A 14,977-nucleotide genomic window follows, 5' to 3' on the forward strand; every position below is an offset into this window, starting at 1 on the left:
CCCCAACTGAGCCCAGTCCTTACATCATTTTTTTATATAAAAAATTGTATGTTGTTTTGGCACCTTAAAAGTCCTTCTTTTCCTAGTTGTTTCTATTTATCCAATGGGATGTGGTGCCTGATTCTTCATTGCCCTGATATATAGCAAAATACTCCCACACCAGGTCATCCTCCCACTCTCCCCGGGAGTCCTTAATAATGTCCATGATGTTGGGAGGGATAGTCCAGACTCCGCTCTAGAGCTGTTCTGCGCTGAACCTCCTGCTGGAACTTGGAAAAGCTGGGCAGTTCTCTTGGCTTCCCTTTTCCTGGCAGGACGCAAGCTTTGGGGGACCTCTTGACCCACTGATAGAAATCAGCTGCTCTGGTCTGGGTGGTGGAGGGTCTGTTGTAGAAGAGCTTTCTTGCACTGGTAGGGGTTCCTGTGGCTCCTCTGGTTCCCACAGCAAGATCTGGCACATCTAACACCTCGGACTGGACCAGGGAGCCTTCCATCTCCCATTACTCCTCCGATCTACAGTGTGACAACCAATCTGCTATCTCATCTTCCAGGGACCCGAATTCTGCCTGCAGTCTGGGGGAACCCCTATCTTTGGCCCTGTCTCTGCTTTTCCCTTCTGGCTCACCTGAAGGTACATCTCCCTCCTGCATTAGCTCCTTCCAGGGGGGGTCAGCAGAGCACATAGGAGCAGCCAGCATTTTAGGGACATTATTTGGTTCCTGCTGGGCTGTACTTACAGTTACCAGGTCCCCGACTGAGCTGCAGGCCACAGCAGATCTCCATTCTTTTTCCCCAATGTCGCTGGTTTTCGCAGGGGAGTCGCCAGGCCGGACTCAACCTTGCCTTGCTCAGATAGTCCAAGAGAGAGAAAGACACAGGCGCCTCTGAGTAAGACTGTAATTTGTAATAGAAGAGGGTGCATTTAAAATTCACATTTGAGGAATCTGTATAAAGGCACAAGAATGTCCAATGGTTTGCACTATCACCATCCAGGCTGTCTGCTGCAACCACGTCAAGCATGACAAGCATGACAAAAGAGCATGCACTGTGCACATCCTTCCAGTGTGCATGACCTGAAATGTGTCACAAGCATGTCCGTGATGCCATCCCACTCTGCGCTGCTCTCCAGCCCTCTCCTCCGGTCCCTAGCTGTGCTCCAACCCTCGGTTTGGATCATGCTCGAGCACCTGCTGGTCAGGACGCCAGCTCCATCTGGACTAGCAAGACTTGGTTGCAGCAGACAACCTGGGAGGTGACAGTGTGATCCATTGGCATTCTTGTGCCGTCATATAGATACCTCAAATGTGAATTTTTAATGCACCCTCTTCCATTAAAAATTACAGTTTTTACTCCAAAGGCGCCTGTGTCTTTCTTTCTATTTTTTACATGTTTGGAGTGTGGCTTCCACTTCATTTGCAAGGCTTGCCCTGGCACAGTGGACTGTTTCTCAGCAGAGGGCTGGTTAGCTCAAAGGACTCCCTATGGACTTGTATCTCATTTATATATACACCACAGGTTGCACCACTACCCCGTGTATTTTTATCAGATAGTCCAAGGCCTGCACCAGCCTTTCGGGACTTCTGCAGCTGTAAATGGCACACTCCTGACTGCAGGTCAACACGGTAGTACTCTGGCCCCTGTTCACTGGATACTAGCCGGGTAAGCTGCTTGTTGCAATGCCTGCATCGGATCCAGGCACTGACCACTGCAGTTGGTACCCGACATTCAGGACACAGCAGGCATAGTCACTCTGTCCACTCGATCATCCCAAGGTGGAATCCCCGCAATGCTCCAACTGGACACTGGTGTTAACCAGTGTCTGCTCCTGCAGATCAGGCAACCAGGTCAGCGCTGGAAACACACGCCCACACTCCACCATCTTGCTCATCTCTGCTACCAGGGTAAACTGGATCTCCTTTAGGATGTAGCTCAACCCCCAAGCTTACAGATGGGTTGGCTGCAAATCTAATAGGCAGGCCTCTTCCCGCGTGTGTGGCTGCAATCCCTTGTTAGCTTTACTGAAGTTTGCAGGCCCACTGATGCTTACAGAAATTGTCCGGACATGCCGCTTAGCAGACATTAGCAGATGCACTGGAAATATTTGTGATCCATGGGTGCGATTGTCCGCCGTTGTTGCAATGGGTGACAGCACATGGTAAAAGTTCACTGAATAGCAGGTTTGGATAAAAGTGTCCGTCCCAGCCACAGTTGAGGCAACTGGGTAAGCAGGGCAGCAATAACATTTGAAAGGCAGCTCCTACTGGTTGCTATGAACATGGGGCGTCCGCAGAACTTTTTCCAAGGGGGAGCATCGTTTTAAGGCCACCCATGCTCCGCCCCTTTTCGACAATCTCATGAAAATCTTTCCACTGGTAATACATATGTGGTATATAACAGATAATTCATCTTCACTTTGTATTGGAAGTTACTCTGGCGGCTGTGTTCCATGCCCATATAGCCTACAGAATGTACATCTTTTTACATTGCAATACATCTGTTGTGGCCATATTTTGATATCATACTGTTACTGTATAGGCTGTTTTCATCAAGATAAAAATATGGCAACAACAGATGTATTGCAATGTAAAAAGATGTACATGCTCTAGGCTATATGGGCATGGTACGCAGCCACCTGAGCAGGCATGTACTGGCCATCGAAACTACCGGGAGTTTCCAGGTGGGCCGATGGCTCAGTGGGCCACTCTGATGTAAGGGGGCTGCTGATGGGACTCTCTGATGTAAGGGGGCTGCTGATGGGACTCTCTGATGTAAGGGGGCTGCTGATGGGACACGCTGATGTAAGGGGGCTGCTGATGGGACACGCTGATGTTAGGGGGCTGCTGATGGGACACGCTGATGTTAGGGGGCTGCTGATGGGACACGCTGATGTTAGGGGGCTGCTGATGGGACACGCTGATGTTAGGGGGCTGCTGATGGGACACGCTGATGTTAGGGGGCTGCTGATGGGACACGCTGATGTTAGGTGGTGCTGATGGGACACTCTGATGTTAGGTGGTGCTGATGGGACACTCTGATGTTAGGTGGTGCTGATGGGACACTCTGATGTTAGGTGGTGCTGATGGGACACTCTGATGTTAGGTGGTGCTGATGGGACACTCTGATGTTAGGTGGTGCTGATGGGATACTCTGATGTTAGGTGGTGCTGATGGGACACTCTGATGTTAGGTGGTGCTGATGGGACACTCTGATGTAAGGGGGCTGGTGATGGGACACTCTGATGTAAGGGGGCTGGTGATGGGACACTCTGATGTAAGGGGGCTGGTGATGGGACACTCTGATGTAAGGGGGCTGGTGATGGGACACTCTGATGTAAGGGGGCTGGTGATGGGACACTCTGTTGTAAGGGGGCTGGTGATGGGACACTCTGTTGTAAGGGGGCTGGTGATGGGACACTCTGTTGTAAGGGGGCTGGTGATGGGACACTCTGTTGTAAGGGGGCTGGTGATGGGACACTCTGTTGTAAGGGGGCTGGCGATGGGACACTCTGTTGTAAGGGGGCTGGCGATGGGACACTCTGTTGTAAGGGGGCTGGCGATGGGACACTCTGATGTAAGGGGGCTGGTGATGGGACACTCTGATGTAAGGGGGCTGCTCAGGGCTGGACTTACCATTGGGCTTGACTGGGCTCAAGCCCATGGGCCCTGCCCAATAGGGGGCCCCACCGAGATACATAGCCGAGTGTACTCGGCTCCCCACCTCTCACAGTCCCGCCCTATGATGGACATAACACAGGGACTGGGCGTGACTGTGAGCCGAGCCAAGTACACTTGGCTACTCTCGGGACTGCGAGAGGACCCTTAGCCGCCGAGAGATGCCAAGAGACGCTTAGAGGATCCGAGAGCCGCCGAGATAAAGAAGACTATGTATCTCGGCAGCTCTATTTTTAAACTCCAAGACTGCAATGACAAGGCTACAAATGACAAGGCTACAAATGACACTGACAAGGCTGCAATGACACTGGACAAGGCTGCAGGTGGATGGGCAAGGCTGAAGATGGACACTGATAAGGCTGCATTGATGGGCATTTAAATGTAATTTTTTTTTCCTTAAACTTCCCTCCTAAACTTGGGGTGCGTGTTGTACGCCGCCGCCTGTTATAGCCAATAAATACAGTAATGTATAGAAGGTAGGGCCCGAAAGTGACCCAAGCCCAGGGGCCCCCACCACCCTAAGTCCTGTCCTGGGGCTGCTGATGGAACACTCAAAATGTAAGTGGGCCAGTCCAGCCCTGCACCTGAGTAACCTTGCGGATGCCCATGCTTTCAAAAACCAGCCCTGGAAAAAATGTCATACCAGCCTCACAGCATTATTATACCAGCCCAACAGCATAAAGTCATTATTTTTTTGTTCATGAAAGGTAAAAACCCATACATTTTAAAGCATATTTGATGAAGAGAGCATTAGATATAGATATGAAATCACATAGGGCTATATATATATATATATATATATATATATTCAAATTCCAGTTAATAGTGGTAAGTGAGCAATCATCAAGGGGTACCCCAGGAACTCAGAATGTGGGGGGGACCACCTTCTGCAGAAATAAATAAATACTCTGGGGGGGAACAGGGAGGGAGAGCACTGGGGGGGAAAGAACAGGGGGGAGCACTGGGGGGGGGGGAGAACAGGGGGGAAAGAACGGGGGAGGGAGAGCACTGGGGGGACAGAACGGGGGGAAAGAACAGGGGGGGAGAGAACAGGGGGAGAGCACTGGGGGGGTGGCTAGAGAAGGATGGGGAGAGTTGGAGAGCAGGGGGGGCAGCAAGAACAGGGGAGGAGAAAACTGTGGGGGGGGGCAGGAGAGTGTGGTGGTGGTGGAGGAGAGCACTGGGGGGGCAGGAGAGTGTGGGGGTGGAGGAGAGCACTGGGGGGGGAGGGCAGGGAGCACAAGGTGAACTGGGGGCAGTAAAATAAGTTGGATAGGAGAATTGTCAGATGGGCCCCCCTGCAGCCCCCCCGATCCTCCTATCCAGGCAATGTGGCACACAGGGTGGGCTGTACGGGTGGCATCTCCTCCTCTGGATCACAGCACTGGCTGGCTCTGTGTTTGGCGGCCACTCTGTGACATGGCCCCGCCCCCCCAGACTGGCTCACGTGATAGGCGGAACGTTGATTCTCTCTACTATCACACAAGCAGGTCTGGGGGGGGGCGGGACTGTGTTACAGCGCGGCCGCCAAACACAGAGCCAGCCAGCGCTGTGATCCACAGGAGAGAGAGGAGGATGCAGCCGCCAGCGGACTCCGTAAAAAAAAATGCATCATGGTGGCGGCGGCGTCAGACCCTGCTGGCTGCTGCAACACCTTGGGGATTCCAGGGGGGGGCACTTGACCCCCCTTGCCCCCTGCTGCGGACGCCCATGGCTATGAACAACAGCAATTTGCTTTTGAAATGACACTCACACACAGGCAGAGCACTTACAGTATCTCACAGAAGTGAGTACACCCCTCACATTTTTGTAAATATTTTAATATATATTTTCATGTGACAACAACAAAAAGAAATGACACTTTGCTACAATGTAAAGTAATGAGTGTACAGCTTGTATAACAGTGTAAACTTGCTGTCCCCTCAAAATAACTCAACACACAGCCATTACTGTCGAAACCGCTGGCAACAAACAAACCCCTAAGTGAAAATGTCCAAATTGGGCCCAAAGTGACAATATTTTGTGTGGCCACCATTATTTTCCAGCACTGCCTTAACCCTCTTGGGCATGGAGTTCACCAGAGCTTCACAGGTTGCCACTGGTGTCCTGTTCTGTTGTCCTAAAATCTGACCATTAGTACGCTCCTTCTGACAATTGTTGTCCAACTTTCGGCCAACAAATGGATGACAGGCTAGTACATTTTTGGAGGACAATGGTCTGTTGTCTGATTTTTGTATCGTCAGCACACAAGTCCGTCACATTAAGTTGAAAGTACAAACATGCATGATCAGAAACAATGCTCATCAAACACAAAATTATCAGAAGGGGCCCAAAGGGTGGCGCTCAAGAGCTGAAATTCCTTGTAGTACGTCACTACGTTTGTGTTTGTTGGCTGACAATTGTGTACCGTTAGTATGCAAGACAAGTTCCTGGCACATGCTCTTTGGACAAAAATCAGACGCACGGTTGGCTTACAATAGGATCATGTGTATGAGGCTTTAGAAGGTGTTGTGAGATTACATTGTAGTGTTTTAGCTGGCAACCCCCTTTGTAATTTAATTGCTTATTTGTTTATATGAATTCATATTCACATACACTATTCATTTTTGTGACTGCTGATTGGATTGGATTTGCAGGGCTTATAATTTTCCCTTACTCTATACAAAATGAAAATAAAAAAAAAGTTTTGATTTTCGTTCTACTTAAACTAGTTCAGATCTTTGGATGTATGAAGTATGTTTAAGGCCGCGTACACACGGGCGGACTGTATGGCCTACTTAGTCTGTCATACAATCCGACGGACAGTCCGTCATACTTTCGAATGAACGGACTTGACCACACACGGATGCACAAACAGTCCGTCGAAAGCTTGCGCGATGACGTGTACAGCACGTACGACGGGACTAGAAATAGGAAGTCCAATACACAGCAATGCAACCTTCCGCCGTGTAAATCCTTTCTGAGCATGCGCCATTCTTAGTCCGTCGAACTAGCCTACTCACGAGCGGATTGTCCGATGAAACCAAAGTATGACGGACAGAATTTCGAAAAATCCGAAATACTTAGTACGCCAGACTGCACGCTGAAAAAGTCCGCTGAAGCCCACACACGAGTGGACTGTCCGCTGAAATGTGTTTCGACGGACTAAGTAGGCCATACAGTCTGCCCGTGTGTACGCGGCCTAAGGAGTGAACTGTTGAGCACATGCTGATGGCTGCAGCATGTAAATGAGCTGATCTGTGCTAGGTTATATGCTTTGCAGCTTTGGAGAATAGGGGAGACACTCAGGTCTATTAGACCCCTAATGTCTCTATAAAGATATATAATATAATATATAAATATAAATTATATATATATATATATAATGTCACCTGCCCAAGGCTTGACAGACATCCCAAGCCTCCGGGGAGCTGCACACCCGCAAGTGCCTATGTCTTCTGTTCATTCATATTCAGTGCTGAGAAAGGGACTGGGGAAGCTGTGTCCTCAGTCCCATTCTCTGTCTCAAAGGGGAGATGTCAGCGGTCTGTTTAGACCCCTGATATCTCACCAAAGACCCCAAAAGATATTTAAAAAAAAATTCTAAATAAATTCTAAAAAATTAAAGTAAAAAAAAAAAAATAGCTACTGACACTACTGTCCCCTGCCAACACTGCTCACTGCCCCAACCCCCACCAACCCCCACCTGCAAAAAGCATTGTGAAAAAATGAAAAAGAAATTAAACTGTAAAAAAATCAATACGTAAAAATAAAAAACTATTGACACCTTCTACGTGTACATACCTCCACCCTCTTCCCCAGAAGCACTGTGAAAAAATTACAGAGGGAGGTCTCATGTAATCCTAGCAGAGTGGCTGGCAATGATTGGGAGCAGTGATGTGTGAGCTGCTGGGAAAGGTGATAGAAGGGGAGGGGAGGAGAGGCTCACACACTGAGATGGAAACAGAAAAACAAAGAAAAGGTGCCTCTAAGTGTAGAATTAAAAGCTGTTTAATTTCCCCAAAAAGGGTTAAAAACACTTACAAGATATGTAGACTGGCAGAGCATATCATTAATATCCATGTAGGTGGTCCAGCATGAATACAGTGGTCACTGGCATATACAAGTTCTTTAGGCTGTGTGTGTCCAGTAGCAGGGAGGTCCAGGGAATGCCAACGGGAAAACCAGCAGGGAGCTCCAAGAGAACTGACAGGCCAGCCCGCAATCACTGTCTCAAAATACAAGGATCCCGGAAGTGACATCAGCGGCAGGAGACAATAACCAGCAACCAGCGTGGACCACAAACAGGAAGCAAAACAGGAAGGAGTCATCAAAAAGGGACGCGTTTCGGAACATCTCATTGGTTCCTTTATCAACCTGAACCTACCTCACACACTGAGATGACAAGCAGGGAGGTGCAGCGATGAGAGCTGCAGACAGAAAGCTGCAGATGACGGAGGCATATAAACTGACCATGGTGTCAGGCTCAGCAGCCATGATACACCGTGGTCCGTTTACATGTTTACATAAGGGAGGGCAGAAACTGGCAGGATCGACCAGGTATTACAGGTGTTACAGTGGGCCAAATCACATAGCAAAATCACAAATCACATAGCAGAAGTACTGTGCTGTATAACATGCTTTAAAGAAACAGGATCAATATTATTTTTTTAGTTAACAGATGCTTTAAGTAATTTACAGCCAAAAATGCAGATTTTTACAAATCTGAAAATTTGAAAAAAAAAAAATTGAAAAAAAAAAATGCTCTAGAGCTGAAGTGGTTAAAGTGTAACTAAAGGCATTTTTTTTTTTTGGATAGAGAAAAGGAGGGTTATAACCCCTGTCAGGTTTTTTTTTCGCCATCTGCGTCCCATCATGGTGGAGATTTCTCTTTGTTTCCTGTCCCATGAACACAAGAGGAAGTAAGAGGAAACCCCATTCAAAGTGAGGGAAACTTGGGGTGTGACCAGTACTAATGTCCCCATTGGAAGATTTCCCCTCTATTACTTTTCTGAGGACAACCCACAATTTGGTATTTTCTTTTACTTTCAATGATAATGGTAAACAGTACAAATGGAGTGACTCTCCCTAACAGTGGCACAGGCAGCAGTCAAGACCTGGTAGGTGTTCTAATCCCTCTCCACTTGATCCAAAACTAAAATAAACATTTTGACTTTAGATAACTGCTTGCTGAATGCCTGACCGGATGGCAGTTCTACAGTGGATCATGTATATATATATATATATATATATATATATATATATATATATATATATATATATATATATATATATATATATATATATGTGATCCGGCCAAGACCATACAGCGCTTTAACAGGGCAGGTTCCACTCAGAACAGGCCTTACCATTGTTGACCAAAGATGTTGAGTGCATGTGCTCAGCGTCATATCCAGAGGTTGTCTTTGAGAAATAGACGTATGAGTGCTGCTGGCATTGCTGCAGACGTTGAAGAGGTGGGGGGTCAGCCTGTCAGTGCTCAGACCATATGCCGGACACTGCATCAAATTGGTCTGCATGGCGTTTGTCCTAGAAGGAAGCCTCTTCTAAAGATTATGCACAAGAAAGCCCGCAAACAGTTTGCTGAAGACTAAGGACATGGATTACTGGAACCATGCCCTGTGGTCTGATTAGACCAGTGTTTCTCAATTCCAGTCCTCATGGCCCACTAACAGGTCATGTTTTCAGGCTTTCCATTATTTTGCACAGGTGATTTGATCAGTTTCACTGCCTTAGTAATTACCCCAGCTGTTTCATCTGAGGGAAATCCTGAAAACATGACCTGTTACTGGGCCATGAGGACTGGAATTGAGAAACACTGGATTAGACCAAGGTAAACTTATTTTCTTCAGATGGTGTCAAGAGTGTGTGGTGGCAACCAGGTGAAGAGTACAAAGACAAGTGTGTCTTGCCTACAGTCAAGCCTGGTGGTGGGAATGTCATGGTCTGGGGCTGTATGAGTGCTACCCACATTGGGGAGCTACAGTTCTTTGAGGGAACCATGAATGGCAACATGTACTGTGACATACTGAGGCAGAACATGATCCCCTCCCTTCGGAGACTGGGCCACAGAGCAGTATTCCAACATGATAATGACCCCAAACACACCTCCAAGATGAGGACCAAGATGAGGACTGCCTTGCTAAAGAAGCTGAGGGTAAAGGTGATGGACTGGTCAAGCATGTCTCCAGACCTAAACCCTATTGAGCATCTGTGGGGGCGTCCTCATATGGTAGGTGGAGGAGCGCAAGGTCTCTAACATCCACCAGCTCCGTGATGTCGTCATGGAGGAGTGGAAATGCATAGCTCCCAACTGTCCCTGATTTGGAGCAATGTACCTCATTCCTCCTCATTGCACCTCATGTTTTTCTGATCTATATATAGTTGTATATAAAATTCACTTTTTAAAAAAAGTGTTTCCAGTGCTAAATCTTTCATCCAATTTCTAAATTGCTGCATTTGTACATTTTAAAAGCCAATATAAAGGAATAATAGTGGTAAAAAAAAGCCCTTGTGGATTTAATTAAAGAGGGAGTCCACTGGAAAAAAAATTATTAAAAGCCAGCAGCTATAAATACTACAGCTGCTGACTTTTAATAAATGGACACTCGATGGTCCAGCGATGTCGGCAGCCGAAGCTGATCGATCGCTCGGCTCTTGGCCGCCATTCTGGGTGAGGGAATCAGCAAGTGAAGCGTTGCGGCTTCACTTCCCGGTTCCCTACTGCGCATGCATGAGTCGCGCAGCGCAATGGGAATGGTCCGCGCTGTCTCTGGGACCCGTGTGTGTCCCAGCAGACTTAGACAGGTATCTGCACCCCCCTCCCCCCTGAAAGGTGCCAACTGGTGGGGGGAGGGGAGGGTTCCGATGAGCGGAAGTTCCATTTTAGGGTGGAACACCGCTTTAACCTTTTTTTTGGTTAATTCTCCTTTAAGGAGGTGTGGCAGGGGCATGTCCTATGCCTACCTACGTTTGGTAGTAGGTGTCCATCATTCCCATCTCAAAATGTTGGGAGGTATGGAAGAAAACTCCAGTGTCAACCTGTGAAGCTCTGGTGAACTCCATGCTCAAGAGGGTTAAGGCAGTGCTGGAAAATAATGGTGGCACACAAAATATTGACACTTTGGGCACAATTTGGACATTTTCACTTAGGGGTGTACTCACTTTTGTTGCCAGTGGTTTAGATATAAATGACTGTGTGTTGTGTTATTTTGCGGGGACAGCAAATTTACACTGTTATACAAGCTGTACACTCACTACTTTACATTGTAGCAAAGTGTAATTTCTTCAGTGTTGTCACATGAAAAGATATAATAAAATATTTACAAAAATCTAAGGGGTGTACTTACTTTTGTGAGATACTGTGTGTATTATAGCAAAAAGTAAGAAATATATATATTTTTTTTAAATTGTTGTTTTTTTTTTTTTGTTTATAGTGCCAAAAATAAAAACCGCTATCCAACAAATACCACCAAAAGAAATCTCTATTTGTGGGAATAAAATGATATAAATTTTATTTGGGTATGGTGTCGCGCGACCGCGCAATTGTCAGTTAAAGTAATGCAGTGTTGTATTGCAAAAAAATGGCCTGGTCATGAAGGGGGAGGGGGTAAATTATCTGCAGGTCATATACATACCTCCCAACTGTTTGAGAAGGGAATGAGGGACACCTATCAGCAAAAGTATGCAGGCATAGGGCACACCCCTTGCCACGCCCCCTAAAGGAGAATTATACAAAAAAAAAAAAAATTTTTTACCACTACTAACTGTTCCTTTATATTGGCTTTTGGCATTTAGAAATCAGATGAAAGGTTTAGCACTGGAAAACACGTTTTAATAGATAAAAAGTGCATTTTATATACAACTATATAGATCAGACCAAAATTTGGGACAAATGAGGAGTAAAGAGGAACATTGCCCCAAATCAGGGACAGTCCCTCCAAATCAGGGACAGTCCCTCCAAATCAGGGACAGTTGGGAGTTATGTATATTGTTTTCAAACCACAGAACTTTCACAGTTACATAATAGAAAGTAAAACTTAGGGAACCAATGGTAAGAAGCATGTTATTACAAGCTGTGCCTGTAGAGGGAGCTCCTCGCAGAACACACTCCCTCCATTCACATCTCCTGGCCGCTCTTGCCCGGGACTCGCTCGCTCCCACAATCCCCCGGTGTTTCCGGGTCAGGTGTCGCGGCTGCGTTTGTTTTGGGTGATGAGCCCGGGGCATCTTGCTTCACAGTATGGCCAATCTGCCGCCCGGGGATCCTAAACTGGTGTCTCTGATCGTCAATCACCTGAAGAGCCAAGGACTGTTCGACCAGTTCCGCCGGGACTGCTTGGCTGATGTGGACACCAAGGTGAGGAGGGGGGCAGTGCCTGCCTGTGTGTGTGATGGGGGTGAGAGCGGGAGGAGCGGTCACTGAGCCGGGTTGGGGGGCTCCGGACGTCCTCCACGTGGAGCTTGGATTGTGGGAGGAATATTTCTCACCGAGCCCTGCGCCCCTGCCAGTCTGTACCCCCCTCTGTATGGGGGGAGGGGCACACACCATCGTCTCCCTCTTGTCTGTGCACACCCTCCATGACTTATCATCACACTCCTCACAGCAGCCTCCTATTATCTGCTGATGGGCAGAAACATGGACCCTGTATGTCTGGGGGGGGGGGGGCCCTGCGTGTGGCGTAGCCATTGCATGTGTAGCGGCCATAACCCTTTGTAGGGCGGCCTCGACTTATTGGTCTTACCGGTTACCTCTGCTTGGCTTGTTCTTCCACGTCTAGGGCTTCCCAGGGTTGATGCTCAACAACTTTGGACGATGACACCAATAAAGTCCTTTTTTTGAAAGGTTTTATTTTGCAGGGATAACATCCAACAACACCGTCTCGTATAGGAACAGAGGGCAAGGGTGAAGAACTCGGGCACCTTGACCTGTAGACATAAGTCTGTAGTACCACCCAGAGAGCCACTCGCAGCTGGGCGCTTCAAGGCTGAACAAATCTCTAGCCAGAGATTATGGAAATCAGCACGTTGATTCAGAACTTCTAAAAATCTCTGAACGTGGACAGTTGTAACGGAAAGTGAACAGGAACCTTTTTCCTCAGTACCTGGAACGTTCTCTGCCTCCTTGACAGTACTGGAAAAAGCGTGAATTTGTCAATGTCCTTCCCAACTCAGTAACCAGGCACTTCTCAGGATGCCACTTGTTGGCCCTCCTCCGAAGAGTCTTCCCCCGGTAACTTCCACGAGCTGTGGTGTCCCTCCAATCCGAGAGCACACCCGGATGCCTTGAATCCTCTCTGTTACTGCGCCTCTGACCAGCCGGTTCCGAGACTCTGGAACAGATGGATCCCTACCCCAGACCAGGCGGGATGTTGAACACCCCGAGACCCCTCGCAGGGCTACCCTGGTCCTGGAAACAAGAACAGACCGCTCGGGCCTCACAAACTCCTACTGAACATGTGACCTCCACATCTTAAGTACCCCCTCCCTAGACTCCTCAGTGGGCCCGGCACTCCCACTGATTGGTTCATAGAAGGCCGATACCCAAAACATCCAACCAGGCCGGGTTCTGGCCTGTCATGTGCCCCTCACTTTTCACATGACCACGCTACCCAGCTAAACTGATGTCAGAGTTAACCTACATAATTAACCCTCAGAACCCCACTACTGTTCCAAGGCAAAAACTAAATTTACACATGAATGACACTTTGTCTAAAATGTCATCCGCTATACATGTAGTGTGTCCCCTCTATGTGAGGTGGTCTGTGCATGTCGCGAGTCGCTGTGTGTTGGGTGACCCTTGCATTTGAGGCCTGTGCCTATGGGGTTCCCCCTGCATGAGGGGGTTGCCCCTGAGTGTGAGGTAGCTCTTGCATGTAGCATGTTAGGAGGCCTGTGCTTGTAGGGTGACCACTGCATGTAGGGTCGTCCTTGCCTGTGGCATGGTTCAGAGCAGTCCCTGTGTGTGGTGGCATGGATCTCTGTAAGAGGTGTAGGGTGGCACTGGGTCCCTGTATAAATTGCATCTGGTGGCACAATTTCCAGTGTGTGGCGTGCGCTCCCAGTCCATATCATCAGTTTGCACACAGAAGTGATGAGTTCAATAACATGACATTCAGTCCAGGGGTAACAGCCAAGACAATGACTCTCCCATACTTCATTTTCATTTATAGAAGGCAGGGGTGTGTGTGTGTGTGTGTGGTGTTTTTTTTTTATTTTTTTTCCCCCACAAAGGTAACCTAGGTAGCAGGAAGGGGAGGGAACATTGTAAGACTAGTACAGTAAAAACTTTGGATTGTGAGCACAAGTCGTTCCAGAAACATGCTTGTAATCTAAAGCACTTGTGTATCAAAGCAAATTTCCCCATAAGAAATAATGGAAGCTCAAATGATTCGCTCCACAACCATTTATTTATCGGGCTTTCCATTTATAGTCCTTCTGAATAAAAAGATTCTAGCAATGTGATAGGTTGTGTAACCATTAAATGTCCATCTTCAAATGGCAGCCTCCACAAGGGAATTCTGAGTAAAATCCATCAGGAGCTACAGAGTATAAAAGAGAAGAGAGGTGCCTATAAGTGTACCAATATGGTTACATTTAATGGAGGTCCACCATTTAGTAACTCGCATGGCTCATAATTAAAACAGGCACATCTAAGTATGCAGGCATCCAGGGTAAAGCTGTCCACATAGACCATCCTCCGCACTGCTGGCTCTCAGTGCTGTCAGTCTGCAATCATGACCAGGAAGACTACCCTGCAGTAGAGCGATCTGAAAGCGAGGCTTCAAGAGTTCATGGAGCACAGTGTGCAAGGGATGACGACATTGGTGGTGTGGAGACTGGTCTATGTGGACAGCTTTACCCCGGATGCCTGCATACTTAGATTTGCCTGTTTTAATCATCACCCATGTGAGTTGCTAAATGTTGGACCTTCATTAAATGTTACCATATTGCCACACTTGGACCCCTTTCACACCGAGCTGTCAGCAGTAAAGCGGTGCTATTTTTAGCGTAGTTTTAGTGGCGCTGTTCGACCATTAGCGGGGCAGTTTTAACCTCCGCTAGTGGCCAAAAAGAGGTTAAATCTGCCCGCAAAATGCTGCCGCAGTGGCGTTCTATCGGTGGTATTACAGTGCTGCCCCATTGATGAGGAGCGGTGAGTTCATTGCTCCTTCACCACTCCAAAGAAGCTGCTGGCAGGACTTTTTCTGACGCCCTGCCAGCGCACCGCTCCAGTGTGAATGGAGCAGCTGTTCGGGGCGTTTTGCAGGCACTATTTTTAACGCTACAGTGCCTGCAAAAACGCC

At 47.8% G+C, this 14,977-nt stretch overlaps 1 protein-coding gene across 1 annotated transcript in view; it reads left to right on the top strand.

Moving 5' to 3' along the window:
• The first annotated feature begins 11,855 nt into the window (after positions 1-11,855).
• BOD1L1 (biorientation of chromosomes in cell division 1 like 1) overlaps positions 11,856-14,977 on the top strand; it is a 63,514-nt gene continuing 60,392 nt past the window's right edge. The window contains exon 1 of the mRNA XM_077477772.1: positions 11,856-12,030. Within this exon, the coding sequence (XP_077333898.1) occupies positions 11,914-12,030 (117 nt within the window). The 5' untranslated portion in view covers positions 11,856-11,913. The remainder of the gene's footprint in view (positions 12,031-14,977) is intronic.

Source organism: Lithobates pipiens, unplaced genomic scaffold (assembly GCF_037356315.1).
Source record: "Lithobates pipiens isolate NorthernLeopardFrog02 unplaced genomic scaffold, aLitPip1_a1.2 Scaffold_13, whole genome shotgun sequence".
NCBI lineage: Eukaryota > Metazoa > Chordata > Amphibia > Anura > Ranidae > Lithobates > Lithobates pipiens.